This window comes from Pristiophorus japonicus, chromosome 10 (assembly GCF_044704955.1).
Source record: "Pristiophorus japonicus isolate sPriJap1 chromosome 10, sPriJap1.hap1, whole genome shotgun sequence".
Classification (NCBI taxonomy): Eukaryota; Metazoa; Chordata; class Chondrichthyes; family Pristiophoridae; genus Pristiophorus; species Pristiophorus japonicus.
The window spans coordinates 205,254,924-205,279,204 of record NC_091986.1 but is presented as its reverse complement, the minus strand read 5'-3'; the positions used below and the strand labels follow the sequence as shown (position 1 = coordinate 205,279,204).

The following is a 24,281-nucleotide window of genomic DNA, read 5'->3' as shown; positions in this document are numbered from 1 at the left end:
GTTTATCCCGACTCTCTGCTTCCTGTCTGCCAACCAGTTTTCTATCCACATCAGTATATTACCCCCAATACCATGTGCCTTAATTTTGCACACCAAACTCTTGTGTGAGACCCTGTCAAAACCTTTTTAAAGTCCAAATGCACCACACCCACTGGTTCTCCCTTGTCCACTCTACTAGTTACATCCTCAAAGAATTCTAGAAGATTTGTTAAGCATGATTTCCCCTTCATAAATCCATGCTGACTTGATTCCGAGGGACTGTCTATGCTGATGAGGTGTGTGACTGGAATCACTTATAGGCCAGACTGGGTAAGGTCGGCAGGCTTCCTTCCCTGAAGAATATTCGTGAAACCAGTTGGATTTATATGACAATTTGACCACTTCACGGTCACGCATTTTTTTTAACTGATTTCTTTTACAATGAATTCAACTTCTCAAAATGCCATGGTGGGATTTGAACTCACGCCCTCTGGGTTACTGGTCCAGTAACAGAACTACTACACTAGTTTCCAGTGGTTGTTCTACACAAACGGAGCTGGTGTATGACCAAAATCCTCACTTTTTTTTGTTACAGCTTTTCCACCGCAAAATGGGAAGGTTGCCATAGTGACTGGTGGTGCCAAAGGGATCGGGTATGAGACTGCTAAACATCTATCAAGACTGGGAATGCATGTGATAATAGGTAATTCTTTTACATGGTAATATGTGAAACTGAAGTCAAATCATTGGGGCAGAAATCCCTGCCTCCCCGTGTCTGTACGGTGTGTACGGACCTGGGAAGGCATCGCAAAAGCCGATTTTCAGCACACAGTGCGCATGCGCTGAAAACCGGCTTTTCCGATCTGTCAAGCTGGAGCCTGACAGATCATCAGTATCCTCACATCCGGGACATTCACAAGGGCAAGATTGCGGGATTTGCCCATCTCTTGCCCAGCAAATGCCCTCAAAACTCTTGCGCCTGATAAAAGCAGACGCATAACCTACTTTTACAGGCGTAAGAGTTTTAAAATACACAGAAACATTTTAAAATAAAATTATAAAAACACATTTTATTGTTTAAACCTTCCCCATCATGGGAAATTTATTTTAAACCATAATTAAAAAAATCAAAAAATCTATGTTTTTTAATACATAAATAACTTTAATTTAAATTAATTAAAATATGTGGTGTATTTTTTTATTAGAGTTTTGTGTGTTTGTGGGGGCTTTCTCATTCATAATAATGGGAACTCCAACTTACGGAGTTCCCATTATTCTGAATGAGAATATACTTTACCTGATTGGCTGCTCAGAGCCATGTGACTGCAGCTCCAGCCCTGCGCACGTCCTGACATGCACGTGCTCCGACGCACAGTGAATGGAGGCCTCAGGAACTCGCGTGGGCGCAGCAGGAACAGGTAGGTGTGCATCTTTTAAAAGTTTTTCCCTCGCTCGCCCACGGGAAGCAGCCGACAATGATTTCTGGGCCATTCGGGATTCCCATGTCACACTCTGCAGCCTACAGCATTCTGCAGCATTCACTATGTCGAAGGAAATGTCTCAATATGCTTTGTAGGAACATAGGAACTGCAGTAGTGCCCATTGAGCCCCTCAAGCCTGTTCTGCCATTCAATGAGATCAAGGCTGATCTGTGACCTAACTCCATATAGCCTTTGCCCAGATCTCTTAATACCTATGGTTAATAAAAAGCTATCAATCTCTGATTTAAAAGTAACAATTGAGCTAACATCAATTGCCGTTTGCGGAAAAGAGTTCCAAACTTCTATCACTCCTTGTCTGTAGAAGTGTTTCCTAATTTCACATTTGAAAGGTCTGGCTCTAATTTTTAGACTATGCCTCCTAGCCCTAGAATCCCCAACCAGCAGAAGTAGTTTCTCTCTATCTACCCTATCAGTTCCCCTAATTTATGTAATCTCTCCTCGTAACTTAACCCTTGAAGTCTGGGTATCATTCTGGTAAACCTATGCTGCACTCCCTCCAAGGCCAATATGTCCTACCTACCTGTGGTGTCCAGAACTGCTCATAGTACTCCAGGTATGGTTTAACAAGGGTTTTTATTGCTGCAGCATAACTTCTACCCTCTTGCAGTCTAGTCCTCTAGATATAAAGGCCAGCATTCCATTAGCCTTTTTGATTATTTTCTGTACCTCTTCATGACATTTTAATGATCTATGGGTTGAAAATTCCCCAACCTTGTGCCCGGTTTTTCAGCGATATTGTGCCATTTTTGGCAAAAAAATAGAGAACCGGGAAATTCGGTGAAGTTTTGTACCGGCGGTTTTTAAGTACCACTGGGGAGAGGACCACCGGCGTTCAAGACTCTCAAAAGCCTGAAATTTGGCTCTGAGCACACCTGTAGATAGGACCAAAAAAACTGCCCGGTAAAAACCTGTGTTGCAGCCCTTGGAACAGCGGTGGGTATGAAGACCTGCAAAAAAAGGTAAGTTAAAGTTTTTATTTTTTAATTCTTTTGAAGCGATTCGCTAGATAAGTGTCTTGAGTGTTTTGTGAATTTTTTTTTTTCCAATATATTTTCAGGTGTTTTTCCGCCCTCCCTAGGCCCAACTCGCAGCGGTATCGGCCTCAGACGAAAGTTGGAGAGGATTGCGGTTTGTGCCGTGAATCCTCATGCAGCGCTAATTTTTGCCGCTGGGCGCATTTTATACCGAATGTTAGGCCTGGGAGTCATAGCGGTATTTTTGGCGGAAAATACCACTATGACCAAAAATGGAATTTCTAGCCCATTGTACCTGGATCCCCAAGTCTCTTTGGACCTCCACTGTTTTTAGCTCTTCACCATTTAGAAAGTATCCTGTTCTATCCTTTTAGGTCCAAAGTGGATGAGCTCACATTTGCCTACGTTGAAATCCATTTACCACAGTTTTGGCCATTCACTTAATCTATCGATATCCCTTTGTAATTTTATACTTTCATCTATACTGCCTCAATGCCGCCTATCTTTGTGCCATCGGCAAATTTCTATGCCATCGTCTAAATTGTTAATAAGTACTGTGAATAGTTGAGGCCCCTGCAGGACACCACTAATCGCATCCTGCCAATTTGAGTACCTGTCCATTATCACTACTTTCTGTCTCTTGCCGCTCAGCCAATTTCCTAACCAGGTTAATAATTTGCCCTCAATTCCGTGTGCTTCTATCTTAGTTAACAGTCTCTTCTGTGGGACTTTATCAAATGCCTTTTGGAAGTCCATATAAATAACATGTAAATAGACATTCCCCTGTCTAATAATTTAGTCGTCATCTCAAATATTTTGGGTTTGTCAAGCATGACCTCCCTTTCAGAAATTCACGCTGGCTATCTCTGACCAACTGAAAATTTTCGAGGTGTTCAGTCACCCAATCCTTAATTATAGACTCGAGCAATTTCCCGACAACAGATATTAGGCTAACTGGTCTATAACTCCCTGGTTTTCATCATCAGAGGCAGTCCCTCGGAATCGAGGAAGACTTGCTACCACTCCTGAAGTGAGTTCTTTGGTGGCTGAACAGTACAATATGAGAGCCACAGACTCTGTCACAGGTGGGACAGATAGTCGTTGAGGGAAGGGGTGGGTGGGACAGGTTTACCGCAAGTTCTTTCCACTGCCTGCGCTTGATTTCTGCATGCTCTCGGCGATGAGACTCGAGGTGCTTAGCGCCCTCTCGGATGTACTTCCTCCAATTAGGGCAGTCTTGGGCTAGGGACTCCCAGGTGTCAGTGGGGATGTCGCATTTTATCAGGGAGGCTTTGAGGACACCCTTGTAGCGTTTCCACTGCCCACCTTTGGCTCGTTTGCCATGAAGGAGTTCCGAGTGGAGCACTTGCTTTGGGAGTCTCATGTCTGGCATGCGAACTATGTGGCCTGCCCAGTGGAGTTGATCGAGTGTGGTCAGTGCTTCACTGCTGGGGATGTTAGCCTGAATGAGGACGCTGATGTTGGTGAGTCTGTTCTCCCAGGGGATTTGTGGCATATTGCGGAGACATTGTTGGTGGTATTTCTCTAGCAACTTGAGGTGTCTACTGTACATGGTCCATGTCTCTGAGCCATACAGGAGGGCAGGTATTACTACAGCCCTGTAGACCATGAGCTTGGTGGCAGCTTTGAGGGCCTGGTCTTCAAACGCTCTTTTCCTCAGGTGGCCGAAGGCTGCACTGGCGCACTGGAGGCGGTGTTGGATCTCATCGTCGATGCCTGCTCTTGTTGATAGGAGGCTCCTGAGATAAGGGAAGTGGTCCACGTTGTCCAGGGCCGCGTCATGGATCTTGATGACTGGGGAGCAGTGCTGTGCGGTGAGGACAGGCTGGTAGAGGACCTTTGTCTTACAGATGTTTCGCGTAAGGCCCATGCTTTTGTACGCCTCAGTAAATACGTCGACTATGACCTGGAGTTCAGCCTCTCTGTGCGCAGACGCAGGCATCGTCTGCGTACTGGAGCTCGACGACAGAGGTTGGGGTGGTCTTGGACCTGGCCTGGAGACGGCACAGGTTGAACAGGCTCCCACTGGTTCTGTAGTTTAGTTCCACTCCAGCAAGGAGCTTGTTGTCTGTGAGGTGGAGCATGGCGGCGAGAAAGATTGAGAAGGGGGTTGGGGTGATGACATAGTCCTGTTTGACCCCGGCCCGGACGTGGATTGGGTCTGTAGTGGATCCGTTGGTAAGGATCACGGCCTGCATGTCGTCGTAGAGCAGGCGGAGGATGGTGACAAACTTTTGGGGGCATCTGAAACGGAGGAGGACACTCCATAGACCCTCGCGGTTGACAGTGTCAAAGGCCTTTGTAAGGTCAAAGAAGGCCATGTATAAGGGCTGGCGCTGCTCCCTGCATTTTTCCTGCAGCTGTTGCTCTGCAAAAATCATGTCCGTTGTGCCTCGTAGGGGACGAAATCCACACTGTGACTCCGGGACGAGCTCCTCGGCCACAGGGAGAAGACGGTTGAGGGGGACTCGAGCGACGACTTTCCCAGTGGCTGATAGCAGGGAGATTCCTCTGTAGTTGCCGCAGTCGGACTTGTCCCCCTTTTTTAAAGATGGTCACGATTACTGCATCTCTGAGATCCCCCAGCATGCTCTCCTCTCTCCTGATGAGAGAGATGAGGTGGTGTATTCGCGCCAGCAGTGCCTCTCCGCCATACATCAATGCCTCAGCAGGGATTCTGTCTGCACCCGCAGACTTGTTGTTTTTAAGCTGTCTTATGGCTTTTTCTACCTCGTGCAGTGTTGGGGTCTCACTGTGGGTAGCATGCTGCGGGATGGAGTTGAGAACACTCGAGTCAAAGGCAGAGTCTCGATTGAGGACATCTTCAAAGTGCTTCTTCCAGTGGGCCCTGACTGCCTCGGTGTCCTTGATGAGTGTCTCCCTGTTCTTAGCTAGCAGTGGGGTGGGGCCTTGGGAGTTTGGACCGTAGGTGGCCTTGACTGCGATGAAGAATCCTCGCACATCATGGTTGTCGGCCAGCTGCTGTATCTCCTGTGCTTTCTCCATCTAGCACCTGTTCTTTAGGTCCCGGGTTTTTTGTTGGACCTCAGCCTTGAACTGTCTGTAATGCTGCTTTGCTGCTTCCGCATGGGTGGTTGTTTAAGGCTCAGAAATGTCCTGTGCTTACGATCTATTAGCTCTTGGATCCCTGTTTTTATAAGGTTAACAGGAGAAAAACAGGCAAACTAGAAAAGCCCCAATGAAATGAAATGTTCTTCGGAGGACTTTGAAAACCGGCAGAGAATTGGGAAGGTGCAAGGAATTAAGAGTGAGATTAACTACACATCAGAAGTGCTTTGGGAGATTTCAACATGATGAGGTGCTATATTAATGCACAGCTTATTAACTGTCAAAATGCATTATTCACTATTTTATCACATTTAATGCTTTTACTCACGGCAATGAACATTTATTATTGCAGGGAATATATTGTACAAAACCTTTACTTTACATGTGATTTATTGTTCTATAATCTACACTGACTGCTGTATTTAATTATCAGCGGTAATTGTCATTTGAGGCACGTGCTGGCAACACAGGTTTTTAAAAGAGTCCCCTCTCCTGTTTTGAAGCTGCTGATCCTGGCTAGCATCTAGTCCAGGGGCCCTGGCAGTCCTCTGGTAACTCATTCAAGTGCCCTTTATTCACTATGTCCTGTGGTTCTGTACACACAGGCCCATTTATCTGTGTGCCTCAGGCCTTGGAGACCTGGATTATGACCCCTCAATAATCTTCTCATCAATCAAAGCAAGTTTATTCTTGTAAGCCTCTCTTCATAACTTAGAATCACCGTCAAACAAGTGCATCAATGTCTTTTTTTTTAAAGCAGTAAGTCCAAACAGTATTCCAAATGATCCCCCATCAGTGGATGTGGAGAAATTCCTCGTACTGAACTTAATGACAGTGAGGGGAGAGTAATTATAAATAAATTAAGCCTTGAGCTAAACATAACTGGGGCAAACTATTTGCCACAGAGTGACATCCTGCAATAAATTACAAGCATTTCTACGCGAACGCTGTGTCATGGGACGTATTGCTCGAATCATGTCATGTTAAAGAAAAAAGAAAGACTTCATAGAATCATAGAAAAATGATGACACAGAAGCCCATCGTGTCTGTGCCGGTCGAAAAAGAGTTACCCAGCCTAATCCCACCTACCAGCATGATGGTAGGTGGGACTGACCTATCAAGAAAGACTGGATCAACTGGGCTTGTATTCACTGGAGTTCAGAAAAATGAGAGGGGACCTCATAGAAACGTTTAAAATTCTGACGGGTTTAGACAGGTTAGATGCAGGAAGAATGTTCCCAATGTTGGGGAAGTCCAGAACCAGGGGTCACAGTCTGAGGATAAGGGGTAAGCCATTTAGGACCGAGATGAGGAGAAACTTCTTCACCCAGAGAGTGGTGAACCTGTGGAATTCTCTACCACAGAAAGTTGTTGAGGCCAATTCATTAAATATATTCAAAAAGGAGTTAGATGAAGTCCTTACTACTAGGGGGATCAAGGGGTATGTCGAGAAAGCAGGAAGGGGGTACTGAAGTTTCATGTTCAGCCATGAACTCATTGAATGGCGGTGCAGGCTAGAAGGGCTGAATGGCCTGCTCCTGCACCTATTTTCTATGTTTCTATGTTTCTATCTATAGCCCTGAGGATTACATCTCTAAGTGCATTTATATAGTGCCTTTCACGACCACCGGATGTCTCAAAGCGTTTTATAGTTCTGTCACTGTTATAATGTGGGAAACGCGGCAGCCAATTTGCACACAAGCAAGATCATCTGTTTCTGTTATGTTGATTGAAGAATAAATATTGGCCAGAGCACTGGAGTAACTTCCCTGCTCTTCGAAATAGTGCCATGGGATCTTTTACGTCTACCTGAGTAAGCGTCTACACCTCGGTTTAACGTGTCATCCGAAAGACAGCACCTCCGACAGTGCAGCACTCCCTCAGCACTGCACAGGAGTGTCAGCCTAGATTTATGTGCTCAAGTCCCTGGAATGGGACTTGAACCCACAGTCTTCTGACTCAGGCAAGTGTGCTACCCTCTGAGCCACAACTGACACTGTTGCATAACATCGCCGGAGGGCTGGAGGCCCGAACGTTGCTGGAGGGAGGACGGAGAGAGAAGGCAGGGCCCCAACCTGTAGTCGGAGCTGGTCGGAGGCTCACCGGACGCTGTCGGGGATCGGGTGAGGCAGCTGAGTCGGCCACGTCCAGTGGGGGGGGGGGGGCGAAAGGCTTGGTGTCAGAAAGGTCCAGGTGGAAAGTCTTGGCAGCAGGAAGGTCGATCTGGAAGACAAGTCCATCGCTCAGTGATGGAGGTGAGGAGCAGGCATCATTGAGGGATGGGCAGTGGACCCAGGTAGCTGCCCTTGCAGCATGGGTTTTAGGGGAAAGGGAAATACTTTAGGGGCAGGAAAGGCACCCACTATTAGGGCCAGGGGGAGCTTTAACAGTGGGGGAGGCGGGGGGTGGGTGGGATTTGGGGGGGAAGAAGAGTGAAGGACGGCAGCAGCTGGCCAGAGGGAAATTTGTTCAGGGTGAGCTCCCTAGGCAGCTGCCATCCTGTCCGCCATCTTGGATGTCCCGGCGATGTCCGGGCTTCCATCCCTCCGGTGACGTCCGGGTCTCCATCCCTCCGGCGAAGTTCTGGCCTCTCTTCCTCCCTCCGGCCACTGGCCCCACTCAACCGCGGAGCCCCTGGCGACCATGTGGTGCGCACAATGTCTGTGGCCACTCTGACCTCTTCTCCTTCCACGAAGTGGACCTCTGGCCATCCCAATGCCTGCCCTCAGTCAGGAGCTAATAACTGGAAGAGGGAAGCATTATCTCAAATCTCTCACCCCCACTTTCCACACCTTGGATCTCTCACCATCTCACCTAAGAGCGCTGCTCAGTGCCGAGCTTACTGCTCACACCCCACCGTAGGCAACTATACAGCAGTGCCTGGTCTCCAGTCGTCTTGGACCCCCTTGCCACTGGACCAAGACTGTGCTCTGCCAAGCCCGTGTGTGCAACGGCCACCCCACGTTAAAAGAACTCGCGCACGGGCATCTTCCACCCCTTCAAAATGAACTTCGGGACTTGGAACATCAGGACCCTCATGGACAACCTCAACAACTGTAGAGTTACCTGAGAACTCACTTTTTGAGTGGAAGCAAGTCTTCCTCGATTTCGAGGGACTGCCTATGATGATGATGCTGCATAAAAATGTAGGGGAAGTAGTGGAAATGCTTGATTCTGAGCATAGCTGAACGACAAAACAAATCACTCGTCCTAAATATAACAATTTGACCATTAATGCAAACTTGGTTGAACCATTCAGGAAAAGGAATAGAGTGTTTTCCTGTTCAAGAAGGAGTTGAATGGCAGGGGTGTGGACTTGACGTTGAGGCAGGATAGAGGAGAAAACAGCCAACACAACAAATAGGCTGAATCACCTTTTTTTTTACTGTTTTTAAAAAAAAATTGTGATCGCTAAAATTATTCTGTGGGACATTAGCAGGAACATTTATCTGAAATTCTTCACTCCATTACTTTAATAGAGACGTTTGAAATAAATGAATGACTCAGCTAATCTAGCAGAGAGATTCCGAAGGATGTAATTAGCATTCATCCGCTATTATAATTTCAAGCCCTGTATGTTTTACATCACATGGGTCCAATGTTCCCTCTAATTTTTTGGGGGGTGCGCAGTCCCTTTAAGCGGCCGAGCGGCCCATTCAACTTTTCACGCAGTCGCGTTTTCTCCCATTTTAAAAACTGGTGAGCGAACTGCGCGGGACCGCCAGACCGCCACGCGGCTTCACCGGAACATCGTACGGGTCATGAAAAATCTGTAGCTCCCTAGAAGCGCTCGTCTCGATGCAGGATTGTATTTGTTTAATTGAGAAACGAAAGGCAAGGGCCACTGCCCACAGTGCAGGCAAACACCGTGATTTCCTTGGCACCTCCTTTCTCCTCTGGTTCACAACAACACGTTGCGAGTAAGCACGTGACTTCGTAGTGGAGTATACGGAACAGACATTATTGATGCACAGTAAAGGTGATTGGCCTTTAACTGTATACAGAGAGTGGCTATTCGGTTTCTGTATCTTTCGAGTGCACTCTGGCAAACTGTTGATAACAATGCTCCTTTATACACTGTATTTTGACTGCATCAAAGGAAAATGTTTAGTTCCCAAATCCTCTGAAAACAGATTATCAATGCAAACAGTTTGCAATTGTTTACCTCAGAACGACTTCCTTTAAACAAGACTTCCTTTACCTACTGTGATCTTTAGCAAAAGGACTACAGGTTGGTCCTACCTTATCCGGGATTCCCTTATCCGGCACCACCCGTCGTCCGGCATGACGCATGCGCAGAACGCGACCCACCTCCACCCCGACTTTGGGTCCGTGCCGAAACTCGGCCCGCTGGGGCCCACCGACACTTGGCCCGCTGGGGGCCACCGACACTCGGCCCGCTGGGGCCCACCGACTCTCGGCCCGCTGGGGCCCACCGACTCTCGGCCCGCTGGGGCCCACCGACACTCGGCCCGCTGGGGCCCACCGACACTTGGCCCGCTGGGTCTGCGCCGACACTCGGCCCGCTGGGGCCCACCGACTCTCGGCCCGCTGGGGCCCACCGACACTCGGCCCGCTGGGGCCCACCGACACTCGGCCCGCTGGGGGCCACCGACTCTCGGCCCGCTGGGGCCCACCGACACTCGGCCCGCTGGGGGCCACCGACACTCGGCCCGCTGGGGCCCACCGACACTCGGCCCGCTGGGTCTGCGCCGACACTCGGCCCGCTGGGGCCCACCGACTCTCGGCCCGCTGGGGCCCACCGACACTCGGCCCGCTGGGGCCCACCGACACTCGGCCCGCTGGGGCCCACGGACACTCGGCCCGCTGGGGCCCACGGACACTCGGCCCGCTGGGGCCCACCGACACTCGGCCCGCTGGGGCCCACCGACACTCGGCCCGCTGGGGCCCACCGACACTCGGCCCGCTGGGGCCCACCGACACTCGGCCCGCTGAGGCCCACCGACACTCGGCCCGCTGGGTCTGCGCCGACACTCGGCCCGCTGGGGCCCGCCGACTCTCGGCCCGCTGGGGCCCGCCGACTCTCGGCCCGCTGGGGCCCGCCGACACTCGGCCCGCTGGGGGCCACCGACACTCGGCCCGCTGGGGCCCACCGACACTCGGCCCGCTGGGTCTGCGCCGACACTCGGCCCGCTGGGGCCCACCGACTCTCGGCCCGCTGGGGCCCACCGACACTCGGCCCGCTGGGGCCCACCGACACTCGGCCCGCTGGGGCCCACCGACACTCGGCCCGCTGGGGCCCACGGACACTCGGCCCGCTGGGGCCCACCGACACTCGGCCCGCTGGGGCCCACCGACACTCGGCCCGCTGGGGCCCACCGACACTCGGCCCGCTGGGGCCCACCGACACTCGGCCCGCTGAGGCCCACCGACACTCGGCCCGCTGGGTCTGCGCCGACACTCGGCCCGCTGGGGCCCGCCGACTCTCGGCCCGCTGGGGCCCGCCGACTCTCGGCCCGCTGGGGCCCGCCGACTCTCGGCCCGCTGGGGCCCGCCGACACTCGGCCCGCTGGGGCCCGCCGACTCTTGGCCCGCTGGGGCCCTCTGATACTCGGCCCGCTGGGACCCTCCGACACTCGGCCCGCTGGGGCCCACCGACACTCGGCCCGCTGGGGCCCACCGACTCTTGGCCCGCTGGGGCCCACCGACACTCGGCCCGCTGGGGCCCACCGACACTCGGCCCGCTGGGGCCCACCGACTCTTGGCCCGCTGGGGCCCACCGACTCTCGGCCCGCTGGGGCCCACCGACACTCGGCCCGCTGGGGCCCACCGACTCTCGGCCCGCTGGGGCCCACCGACACTCGGCCCGCTGGGGCCCACCGACACTCGGCCCGCTGGGGCCCACCGACTCTTGGCCCGCTGGGGCCCACCGACACTCGGCCCGCTGGGGCCCACCGACTCTCGGCCCGCTGGGGCCCACCGACACTCGGCCCGCTGGGGCCCACCGACACTCGGCCCGCTGGGGCCCACCGACACTCGGCCCGCTGGGGCCCACCGACTCTCGGCCCGCTGGGGCCCACCGACACTCGGCCCGCTGGGGCCCACCGACTCTCGGCCCGCTGGGGCCCACCGACACTCGGCCCGCTGGGGCCCACCGACACTCGGCCCGCTGGGGCCCACCGACACTCGGCCCGCTGGGGCCCACCGACACTCGGCCCGCTGGGGCCCACCGACACTCGGCCCGCTGGGGCCCACCGACACTCGGCCCGCTGGGGCCCACCGACACTCGGCCCGCTGGGGCCCACCGACACTCGGCCCGCTGGGGCCCACCGACACTCGGCCCGCTGGGGCCCACCGACACTCGGCCCGCTGGGGCCCACCGACTCTTGGCCCGCTGGGGCCCACCGACACTCGGCCCGCTGGGGCCCACCGACACTCGGCCCGCTGGGGCCCACCGACACTCGGCCCGCTGGGGCCCACCGACACTCGGCCCGCTGGGGCCCACCGACACTCGGCCCGCTGGGGCCCACCGACACTCGGCCCGCTGGGGCCCACCGACACTCGGCCCGCTGGGGCCCACCGACACTCGGCCCGCTGGGGCCCACCGACACTCGGCCCGCTGGGGCCCACCGACACTCGGCCCGCTGGGGCCCACCGACACTCGGCCCGCTGGGGCCCACCGACACTCGGCCCGCTGGGGCCCACCGACACTCGGCCCGCTGGGGCCCACCGACTCTTGGCCCGCTGGGGCCCACCGACTCTTGGCCCGCTGGGGCCCCGCCGACTCTCAGCCCACCGACACTTCAGGCCCGCGCAGGGCACTGACCTCCTCCCCCCTCCCCGACTTCAGGCCACCTACTCAGGCTGCCTTCCCCCCCCGCCCCCCCCCCCCCCCCCCGGGCTGACCTCCCTTTATCAAAATCCCTTATTCGGTATGGGCCAGGTCACGAGGGTCCCGGATAAGGGCGGTTCAACCTGTATTTTGTTGTCCTAAAACTGAACCATTCATGGGTGACATCATTATTAACACTCATTCCCTTCCACAAACACGTTATATTTCATAAAACAAGCAGTGCCTTCTCCTCACGACACTTCACAATCCTCCTGCCTATATTGGAAAGCCTGTTGCTTTAAGGTACTGTTAACCCCAAGATGTCCAACATGCAACTTTCCAGGATGTCTAACAATTAGGTGACAGCAAGCTTAGGTCTTAGCCAAAACCTATGGAGTGTAGGAGCAAGGAAATGTTTTATTACACGGCACTCCGGTTTAATTCACCCATGAAGCCAGGCCGGCATTTATTGCCCATCCCCAGTTGCGATGTCAAGGCGGTGATGGGCCTTCGAAATGAATTTATAACTGAAAATGATAACTTGAATCTTGGAGATCATTTATTGAGGATTGACGCGGGTATTTTCAGCAGCGTTGCAGCGTGTTCATTGTGCCTAACTGTGCCCCGAGCATCGTGTGAATGTTAGGACTGCAAGGCTCGAGTTTCTGCATCTCCTGATTTCACTTTATCATTAGCCGAGGACACTGAAAGCAAGTGCAAGTAAATATTTTGTCCAAAGTGCAATTTCTGTAGCTCCCTGAGGAGCGCCTGGTGTTTCTAACTGGTAGACCCATCGCAGTGTCACTTAGCAGGCTGCCATCAGGGATCTACGAGCAGGCCGATTTATTCAGAGCTGGTGCCCTTGTTATACTTGAGGTGCATTAAATTATGTTGCCATTGCAACACGGGGAAGTTTATACTGCAGCAGACAATAAGGTCACTTCAGCTTGATGAAAACTCCGCACCTTTATGCAGCACATCTCCCATGCACGTACATTATATCTGTCTGTTCGCACTTAATCTGCCATCTGATAGGTACTTGAGTGCCGTCTGGAGCAGATGGAATTCACCGCTAAGGTATTAAAGTATGGCGGAGAGGCACTATTGGCGCGAATGCATGACCTCGGCTCTCTTATCTGTAAGGAGATCTCAGAGATGCCGTAATCGTGACCATCTTTAAAAAAGGGGATGAGTCCGCGTGCGGCAACTACAGAGGAATCTCCCTGCTGTTTGCCACTGGAAAAGTCATCGCTAGAATCCTCCTCAACCGTCTTCTCCCTGTGGCTGAAAAGCTCCTCCCAGAGTCACAATGCGGATTCCGTTCACTAAGGGGTACAACGGACATGATCTTCACCGCGCGACAACTACAAGAGAATGCAGGGAACAGCACCAACCCTTGTACATGGCCTCCTTTGACTTCACAAAGGCTTTTGGCACTATTAATTGTGAGGGACTATAGAGCGTCCTCCTCCGTTTCGGCTGCCCTCAAAAGTTTGTCACCATCCTCCGCCTGCTCCACGACGACATGCAGGCCGTGATCCTTACCAACGGATCCACCACAGACCCAATCCACCCCCGGACCGGGGTCACGCAGGGCTGCGTCATCGCCCCAACCCTCTTCTCGATCTTCCTCGCTGCAATGCTCCATCTCACGCTCCACAAGCTCCCCGCTGGAGTGGAACTAAACTATAGAACCAATGGGAACCTGTTCAACCTTCGTCACCTCCAGGCAAGATCCAAGACCGTCCCATCCTCTGTCAACGAACTACAGTAAGTGGACAACGCCTGCGTCTGCGCACATTCAGAGGCTGAACTCCAAGCCATTGTCAACATCTTCACCGAGGCATACCAAAGCATGGACCTTACACTAAATATTCAGCAACCTGACCCCGCCACACAGCACTGTCGCCTGGTCATCAAAATCCACGGCACGGCCTTGGACAACGTGGACCACTTTCCATACCTCGGGAGCTTACTATCAGCAAGGACAGACATCGAAGACGAGGTTCAACACCGCCTCCAGTGTGCCAGCGCAGCCGTCGGTTGCCTGAGGAAGAGAGTGTTTGAAGACCAGGACCTCAAATCTGGCACCAAACTTATCGTCTACAGGGCTGTAGTGATACCCGTCCTCCTATATGGCTCAGAGATGTGGGCCATATACAGTAGACACCCCAAATTGTTGGAGAAATACCACCAACACTGTCTCCGCAAGATCCTACAAATCCCCTGGGAGGGTAGACGCACCAACGTCGCTGTTCTCGATCAGGCCAACATCCCCAGCATCGAAGCACTGACCTGACCACACTCGACCAGCTTCATTGGGCGGGCCACATCGTCCGCATTCCTGACACAAAACTCCCAAAGCAAGCGCTCTACTCGGATCTCCGACACGGCAAGCAATCCCCAGGTGGGCAGAGGAAACATTTCAAGGACACCCTCAAAGCCTCTTTGATGAATTGCAACATCATCACCGACACCTTGGCATCCCTGGCCAAAGACCGCCCTAAGTGGAGGAAGAGTACCCGGGAGGGCACTTAGCACCTCAAGTCTTGTCTCTGAGAGCATGCAGAAAACAAGCACAGGCAGTGGAAGGAGCGTGCAGCAAAACAGACTCCCCACCCACCCTTTCCTTCAACGATTGTCTGTCCCACCAATGGCAGAGACTGTAATTCCCATATTGAACTGTGCAGCCACCTAAGAACTCACTTTTAGAGTGGAAGCAAGTCTTCCTCGATTTTGAGGGACGATGATGATGATGATGACTAATTTTGAAGGACAGCCACAATGTCTGACCAGAGAGCTGTACAGCTGTAGCATAACTTTCACCGCTTTTGGTCTTCCAGCCCTCAAGATAAAGGCCAACATTCCATCAGCCTTTTTAATTCTTTTTTTTGGACCTGTTCACTAGCTTTTAGTAATTTCTGTACTTGGACTTCTAAATATCTAGTCATCCACAGTTCCTAGCATATCACCATTTAGACAATTCTCAGATCTAGCTTTCCTCGGTCCAAAGTGGATGACCTCACACTTTGCTCACATTGAACTCCCATCTGCCACAGTTTTTCCCACTCGCTTCATCTATCGATGTGCTTTTGCAACGTTCTGGTGCCATCCACACTATGTGTTGAGAAAAAGGTTATTGAAGACTAAAGTAGGTCCCTTGCAGTCAGAATCCGGGGAATTCATAATGGGGAACAAGGAAATGGCAGACCAATTGAACAAATACTTTGGTTCTGTCTTCACTAAAAAAGACACGAATAACCTCCCGAAAATACTAGGGGATCGAGGGTCTTGCGAGAAGGAGGAACTGAGGGAAATCCTTATTAGTCAGGAAATGGTGTTGGGGAAATTGAAGGGATTGAAGGCAGATAGGTCCCCAGGGCCTGATAGTCTGCATCCCAGAGTACTTAAGGAAGTGGCCCTAGAAATAGTAGATGCATTGGTGGTCATTTTCCAACATTCTATAGACTCTGGATCAGTACCTATGGGTTGGAGGGTAACTAATGTAACCCCACTTTTTAAAAAAGGAGGGAGAGAGAAAACAGGGAATTATAGACCGGTTAGCCTGACATTGATGCTGGGGAAAATGCTGGAATCAATTATTAAAGATGTAATAGCAGCGCATTTGGAAAGCAGTGACAGGATCGGTCCAAGTCAGCATGGATTTATGAAAGGGAAATCATGCTTGACAAATCTTCTTGAGCTTTTTGAAGATGTAACTAGTAGAGTGGACAAGGGAGAACCAGTGGATGTGGTGTATTTGGACTTTCAAATGGCTTTTGACAAGGTCCCACACAAGAGATTAGTGTGCAAAATTAAGGCACATGGTATTGGGGGTAATGTATAGACATGGATAGAGAACTGGTTGGCAGACAGGAAGCAAAGAGTAGTAATAAACAGGTCCTTTTCAGAATGGCAGGCAGTGACTAGTGGAGTGCTGCAGGGTTCAGTGTTGGGACCTCAGCTATTTACAATATACATTAATGATTTAGACGACGGAATTGAATGTAATATCTCCAAGTTTGCAGATGATACTAAGCTGGGTGACAGTGTGAGCTGCGAGGAGGATACTAGGAGGCTGCAGGGGGACTTGGACAGGTTAGATGAATGGGCAAATGCATGGCAGATGCAGTATAATAAGTGTGAGGTTATCCACTTTGGTTGCAAAAACAGAAAGGCAGATTATTATCTGAATATTGACAGATTAGTAAAAGGGGAGGTGCAACGAGACCTGGGTGTCATGGTACATCAGTCATTGAAAGTAGGCATGCAGGTACAGCAGGCAGTAAAGAAGGCAAATGGTATGCTGGCCTTCACAGCGAGGGTATTTGAGTATAGGAGCAGGGAGGTCTTACTGCAGTTGTACAGGGCCTTGGTGAGACCACACCTTGAGTATTGAGTGCAGTTTTCGTCTCCTAATCTGAGGAAGGACATTCTTGCTATTGAGGGAGTGCAGCAAAGGTTCACCAGCCTGATTCCCGGGATGGCAGGATTGACATATGAAGAAAGACTGGAGCGACTAGGCTTATATTCACTGGAGTTTAGAAGAATGAGAGGGGATCTTATAGAAACATATAAAATTCTGACGGGATTGGACAGGTTAGATGCAGGAATAATTGTTCCTGATGTTGGGGAAGTCCAGAACCAGGGGTCACAGTCCAAGGATAAGGGGTAAGCCATTTAGGACCAAGATGAGGGGAAACTTCTTCACTCAGAGAATTGTGAACCTGTGGAATTCTCTACCACAGAAAGTAGTTGAGGCCAGTTAGAAACATAGAAACATAGAAAATTGGTGCAGGAGTAGGCCATTCGGCCCTTCGAGCCTGCACCACCATTCAATGAGTTCATGGCTGAACATGCAACTTCAGTACCCCATTCCTGCTTTCTCGCCATACCCCTTGATCCCCCTAGTAGTAAGGACTACATCTAACTCCTTTTTGAATATATTTAGTGAACTGGCCTCAATAACCTTCTGTGGTAGAGAATTCCACAGGTTCACCACTCTCTGGGTGAAGAAGTTTCTCCTCATCTCGGTCCTAAATGGCTTAACCCTTATCCTCAGACTGTGACCCCTGGTTCTGGACTTCCCCAACATTGGGAACATTCTTCCTGCATCTACCCTGTCTAAACCCGTCAGAATTTTAAATATTTCTATGAGATCCCCTCTCATTCGTCTGAACTCCAGTGAATACAAGCCCAGTTGATCCAGTCTTTCTTCATATGTCAGTCCCGCCATCCCGGGAATCAGTCTGGTGAACCTTCGCTGCACTCCCTCAAAAGCAAGAATGTCCTTCCTCAAGTTAGGAGACCAAAACTGAACACAATACTCCAGGTGTGGCCTCACCAAGGTCCTGTACAACTGTAGCAACACCTCCCTGCCCCTGTACTCAAATCCCCTCGCTATGAAGGCAAACATGCCATTTGATGTCTTAACCGCCTGCTGTACCTGCATGCCAACCTTCAATGACTGATGTACAATGACACCCAGGTCTCGTTACACCTCCCCTTTTCCTAATCTGTCACCATTCAGATAATAGTCTGTGTCTCTGTTTTTACCACCAAAGTGGATAACCTCACATTTATCCACATCATACTTCATCTGCCATGCATTTGCCCACTAACCTAACCTATCCAAGTCACTCTGCAGCCTCATAGCATCCTCCTTGCAGCTCACACTGCCACCCAACTTAGTGTCATCTGCAAATTTGGAGATACTACATTTAATCCCTTCGTCTAAATCATTAATGTACAATGTAAACAGCTGGGGCCCCAGCACAGAACCTTGCGGTACCCCACTAGTCACTGCCTGCCATTCTGAAAAGTACCCATTTACTCCTACTCTTTGATTCCTGTCTGACAACCATTTCTCAATCCACGTCAGCACACTACCCCCAATCCCATGTGCTTTAACTTTGCACATTAATCTCTTGTGTGGGACCTTGTCGAAAGCCTTCTGAAAGTCCAAATACACCACATCATCTGGTTCTCCCTTGTCCACTTTACTGGAAACATCCTCAAAAAATTCCAGATGATTTGTCATACATGATTTCCCTTTCACAAATCCATGCTGACTTGGACCTATCATGTCACCTCTTTCCAAATGCGCTGCTATGACATCCTTAATAATTGATTCCATTATTTTACCCACTACTGATGTTAGGCTGACCGGTCTATAATTCGCTGTTTTCTCTCTCCCTCCTTTTTTAAAAATTGGGGATACATTGGCTACCATCCACTCCATAGGAACTGATCCAGAGTCTATGGACCGTTGGAAAATGACTGTCAATGCATCCGCTATTTACAAGGCCACCTCCTTAAGTACTCTGGGATGCAGACCATCAGGCCCTGGGGATTTATCGGCCTTCAATCCCATCAATTTCCCCAACACAATTTCCTGACTAAAAAGGATTTACCTCAGTTCCTCCTTCTTACTAGACCCTCTGACCTCTTTTATATCTGGAAGGTTGTTTGTGTCCTCCTTAGTGAATACCGAACATAAGAACATGGAACAGGAGAAGGCCCTCGAGCCTGCTCCGCCATTCAAAAAGATCATGGCTGATCTCGCCATGGACTCAGCCCCACTTACCCGCCCGCTCCCCATAACCCTTAATTCCCTTATTGGTTAAAAATCTATCTATCTGTGACTTGAATACATTCAATGAGCTAGCCTCAACTGCTTCCTTGGGCAGAGAATTCCACAGATTCACAACCCTCTGGGAGAAGAAATTCCTTCTCAACTCGGTTTTAAATTGGCTCCTCCGTATTTTGAGGCTGTGCCCCCTAGTTCTAGTCTCCCAGACCAGTGGAAACAACCTCTCTGCCTCTATCTTGTCTATCCCTTCCATTATTTTAAATGTTTCTATAAGATCACCCCTCATCCTTCTGAAATCCAACGAATAAAGACCCAGTCTACTCAATCTATCATCATAAGGTAACCCCCTCATCTCCAGAATCAGCCTCGTGAATCGTCTCTGTACCCCCTCCAAGGCTAGTATATCCTTCCTTAAGTAAGGTGACCAAAACTGCACGCAGTACTCCAGGTGCGGCCTCACCGATACCCTGTACAGTTACAGCAGGACCTCCCTGCTTTTGTACTCCATCCCTCTCGCAATGAAGGCCAACATTCCATTTGCCTTCCTGATTACCTGCTGCACCTGCAAACTAACTTTTTGGGATTCATGCACAAGGACCCCCAGGTCCCTCTGCACTGCAGCATGTTGTAATTTCTCCCCATTCAAATAATATTCCCTTTTACTGTTTTTTTTCCCAAGATGGATGACCTCACACTTTCTGACATTGTATTCCATCTGCCAAACCTTAGCCCATTCGCTTAACCTATCTAAATCTCTTTGCAGCCTCTCTGTGTCCTATACACAACCCGCTTTCCCACTAATCTTTGTGTCGTCTGCAAATTTTGTTACACTACACTCTGTCCCCTCTTCCAGGTCATCTATGTATATTGTAAACAGTTGTGGTCCCAGCACCGATCCCTGTGGCACACCACTAACCACCGATTTCCAACCCGAAAAGGACCCATTTATCCCGACTCTCTGCTTTCTCTTAGCCAGCCAATTCTCTATCCATGCTAATACATTTCCTCTGACTCCGCGTACCTTTATCTTCTGCAGTAACCTTTTGTGTGGCACCTTATTGAATGCCTTTTGGAAATCTAAATACACCACATCCATCGGTACACCTCTATCCACCATGCTTGTTATATCCTCAAAGAATTCCGGTAAATTAGTTAAACATGATTTCCCCTTCATGAATCCATGTTGTGTCTGCTTGATTGCACTATTCCTATCCAGATGTCCCGCTATTTCTTCCTTAATGATAGCTTCAAGTATTTTCCCCAATACAGATGTTAAACGAACCGGCCTACAGTTACCTGCCTTTTGTCTGCCCCCTTTTTTAAACAGAGTACTTGTTCAATTGGTCTGCCATTTCTTTGTTCCCATTTATGACTTCCCCTGATTCTGACTGCAGGGGACCTACGTTTGTCTTTACTAACCTTTTTCTCTTTACATACCTATAGAAGCTTTTCAGTCCATTTTAATGTTCCCTTCAAGCTTCCTCTCGTACTCTATTTTCCCTGCCCTAATCAAACCCTTTGTCCTCCTCTGCTGGGTTCTAAATTTCTCCCAGTCCCCGGGTTCGCTGCTATTTCTGGTCAATTTGTATGCCACTTCCTTGGCTTTAATACTATCCCTGATTTCCCTTGATAGCCACGGTTGAGCCACCTTCCCTTCTTTATTTTTACGCCAGATAGGAATGTACATTTGTTGTAGTTCATCCATGCGGTCTCTCAATGTCTGCCATTGCCCATCCACTGTTAACCCCTTAAGCATCATTCGCCAATCTATCCTAGCCAATTCACACCTCATACCTTCAAAGTTACTCTTCTTTAAGTTCTGGACCATGGTCTCTGAATTAACTGTTTCCTTCTCCATCCTAATGTAGAATTCCACCATATTATGGTCACTCTTACCCAATGGGCCTCGCACAACGAGATTGCTAATTAATCCTCTCTCATTTCACAACACCCAGTCTAAGATGGCCTCCCCCCTAGTTGGTTCCTCGACATATTGGTCTAGAAAACCATCCCTTATGCACTCCAGGAAATCCTCCTCCACCATATTGTTTCCAGTTTGGTTAGCCCAATCTATATACATATTAAAATCACCCATTATAACTGCTGCATCTTTATTGCATGCGCCCCTAATTTCTTGTTTGATTACCTCCCCAACATCACTACTACTGTTTGGAGGTCTGTACACAACTCCCACTAGCGTTTTCTACCCTTTGGTATTCCATAGCTCCACCCATACCGATATCGTTCAAAAGGGAGTTAGTTGTGGCCCTTACGGATAAAGGGATCAAGGGGTATAGAGAGAAAGCAGGAATGAGGTACTGAAGTTGCATGATCAGCCGTGATCATATTGAATGTTGGTGCAAGCTCGAAGGGCCGAATGGCCTACTCCTGCACCTAATTTCTATGTTTCAATCTACTGTGCCATCTAACTCAGTGTCATCACCAAACTTGGATATATAGCTCTCTAATCCTTCATCCAAGCCATTTAAAAATATATTGAAAAGCTGAGGCCCCAGTACAGATCCCTGGGGGATACCACTCATCACATCCTGCCAATTTGATTACTTGCCCATTCTCCCTACTCTATATAGAATCATAGAAATTTACAACATGGAACAAGGCCATTTCGGTCCATCGTGTCCATGCCGGCCAACAAGAGGCTGTCCAGCCGAATCCCACTTTCAAGCTCTAGGTCCGTAATCCTGCAGATTACAGCACTTCAAGTGCACAACCAAGGACTTCTTAAATGTGCCTCTACCACCCTTTCAGTCAGTGAGTCTCACTCAGATCCCCACAACCCTTTGCATGAAGAATTTTCCCCTCAAATATTCTCTAAACCTTCTCCCAATTACTTTAAATTTATGCCCCCTGGTTGTTGACCCCTCTGCTAAGGGAAAAAGGCCCTTTCTATCCACTATATCTAGGCCTCTCATAATTTTATACACCTCAATGAGGTCTCCCCTCAGCCTCCTCTGTTCCAATGGAAACAAACCCAGCCTATCCAATCTGTCCTCATAGCTAAGATTCTCCACTCCCAGCAACATCCTCGTAAATCTCCTCTGTACTCTCTCCAGTGCATTCACATCCTTCCTCTAATGTGGTGACCAGAACTACACACAGTACTCCAGCTGTGGCCTAACCAGTGTTTTATACAATCCAAGCATAACCCCCTTGCTCTTATATTCTATGCCTCAGCTAATAAAGGTAAGCATTCCGTATGCCTTCTTAATCACCTTATCTACTGGCCTGCTACCTTCAGGAATCTGTGGACATGTACTCCTAGGTCCCTTTGTTCCTCTACACTTCTCAGTGTCCTACCATTTAATGTGTATTCCCTTTCCTTGTTCGCCCTCCCCAAATGCATTACCTCACACTTCTCCAGATTAAATTCCATTTACCACTGTTCTGCCCACCTGACCAGTTGATTGATATCTTCCTGCAGTCCGCAGCTTTCTTCTTCATTATCAACCATACAGCTGCTTTTAGTATCATTTCAAACTTCTTAATCATACCCCCTATATTCAAGTCGAGATCATTGATGTATACCACAAAAAGCAAGGGACCTAGTACTGAGCCCTGCAAAACCCCACTGGAAATATCCTTCCAGTAACCAAAACAAATCATTACCCTTTGCTTCCTGCCTCTGAGCCAATTTTGGATCCAACTTGCCACTTTGCACTGGATCCCATGGGCTTTTACTTTAGCTTTGCTAAACTCCATATACACTACATCATCAGCACTGCCCTCATCGACCCGCCTGGTTACCTCTCGAAAAACTGGAGACAAAAATGGTGAGGCATTTTTTTCCCTTGGTTGGATGGAGACATTGAAAGGGATATCAACCTGGGCTCATGTTGTATAGCTTGTAGTGTACAGAGACGCTGGCAAAAACCTTGGTTCTCTCAATTAGAAATTGTGTGAAAGAGGGGAGGAAACCTTTTTTTTCCAAAGAGGAGGGGTGAAAGGGATAATCTAGTGATGTTTTCATGAGCAGAATATACAATTACCAAAATAATCATATGGTAACAACAACTTGTGTTTATATAGCGTCATTAACATATTAAAGCGTCCCAAGGGGCTTCACAGGAGTGTTTTGGTGTCAAATATTTTGTCTCAGGTCACATGAGAAATTAGAGCAGGTGACCAAAAGCTTGGTCAAAGAGGTAGATTTTAAGGAGCGTCTTAAAGGGGGAAAGAGAGGTAGAGATGCGAAGAGGTTTAGGGAGGGAGTTCCAGATATCTCCTACCTCCGAACCAATTCGCTATTCAGGCCAGTAGGTTCCCTCCAATTCTGTCGGCTTTCATTCTTCTTAACAGTCTCTTATGTGGAACCTTATTGAATGCCTTCTGGAAGTCCATATAAATGACATCCATAGAAATTCCCTTATCTGCCACATTAGTTATCTCCTCAAAAAATTCAACTAGGTTTTGTCGATATGACTTATCCTTTACATCATCTTTTATTTGTCCAAATGGTCAGTGCCTCTGTCCCTAATAACAGATTCTAGTAACTTCCCCACAACTGATGTTATTCTAACAGGCCTATAATTTCCTCGTTTATCTCTCCTACCCGTCTTAAACAATGGAGTGACATTGGCAAATAGCTAGATAATCTGTTTATCGTTCGTGATGTTGGTTGAGGGATAAATGTTGACCAAGTCACCGGGAGAACTCCTCTGCTTTTCTTTGACGAGTGCCATGGAATCTTTTATATCCACCTGAGAGGGCAGCGAGGTTTAATGTTTCGGCACCTCTTACAGTGCAATACTCCCTCAGTACTGCACTGAAATGTAAACCTGGGTTGTGTGCTCAAGTCTCCAGCGGGGAGCTTTAACCCACAACCTTCTGACTCAGAGGTGAGAATGCTACCACTGAACCATGGCTGACATTCATTCATCGAAGAGGATTTATCAAAGTGCCCATTACAGAAAATCAATAAGGTTTGACGCTCCTAATTCTTCTTGGGGTATCCTGGGGTTGTGAAAGGCGCTATGTAAGTTTTTGCTGCTTTCTCTCATCACACAATTGGTTAACGTAGTGGTCACAGCTACTACCACCACTCTCTCTGGTTACTTTTCCAATTTTGGATACTACCACATTCAAACAAATATACAGTGGTGGCATCAAAATCACTGCCTGCTGTACTAAACCAGAGTGATAAGAACATGTTTTCTTTATGTACAATGTGTCCAATGGCAAATTTAGAATGTTCCAATCTAATTCTTTCATTCATTTTTTTGTTTACTTGGATGGAATTGCATAATTTCCCTGTGCAAAATGCTTAATGCCTATTCCACACTAAGGTCACTGGTCAACTGTGACTTCTGTCAGTCGGGACAGTGGGTTAATTG

The 24,281-nt window shown here is 49.5% G+C and overlaps 1 protein-coding gene across 4 annotated transcripts in view; it reads left to right on the top strand.

Moving 5' to 3' along the window:
• Window positions 1-24,281, top strand: part of dhrsx (dehydrogenase/reductase (SDR family) X-linked) — a 319,469-nt gene that overhangs the window by 85,972 nt on the left and 209,216 nt on the right. For all 4 annotated transcript variants that reach the window (XR_011595705.1, XM_070892525.1, XM_070892524.1 and 1 more), the window contains exon 2: window positions 575-682. Coding sequence is in view for 3 of the 4 variants with exons in the window: in XM_070892525.1 (XP_070748626.1) it covers window positions 575-682 (108 nt within the window). In the remaining variant the exon portion in view is untranslated. The remainder of the gene's footprint in view (window positions 1-574; window positions 683-24,281) is intronic.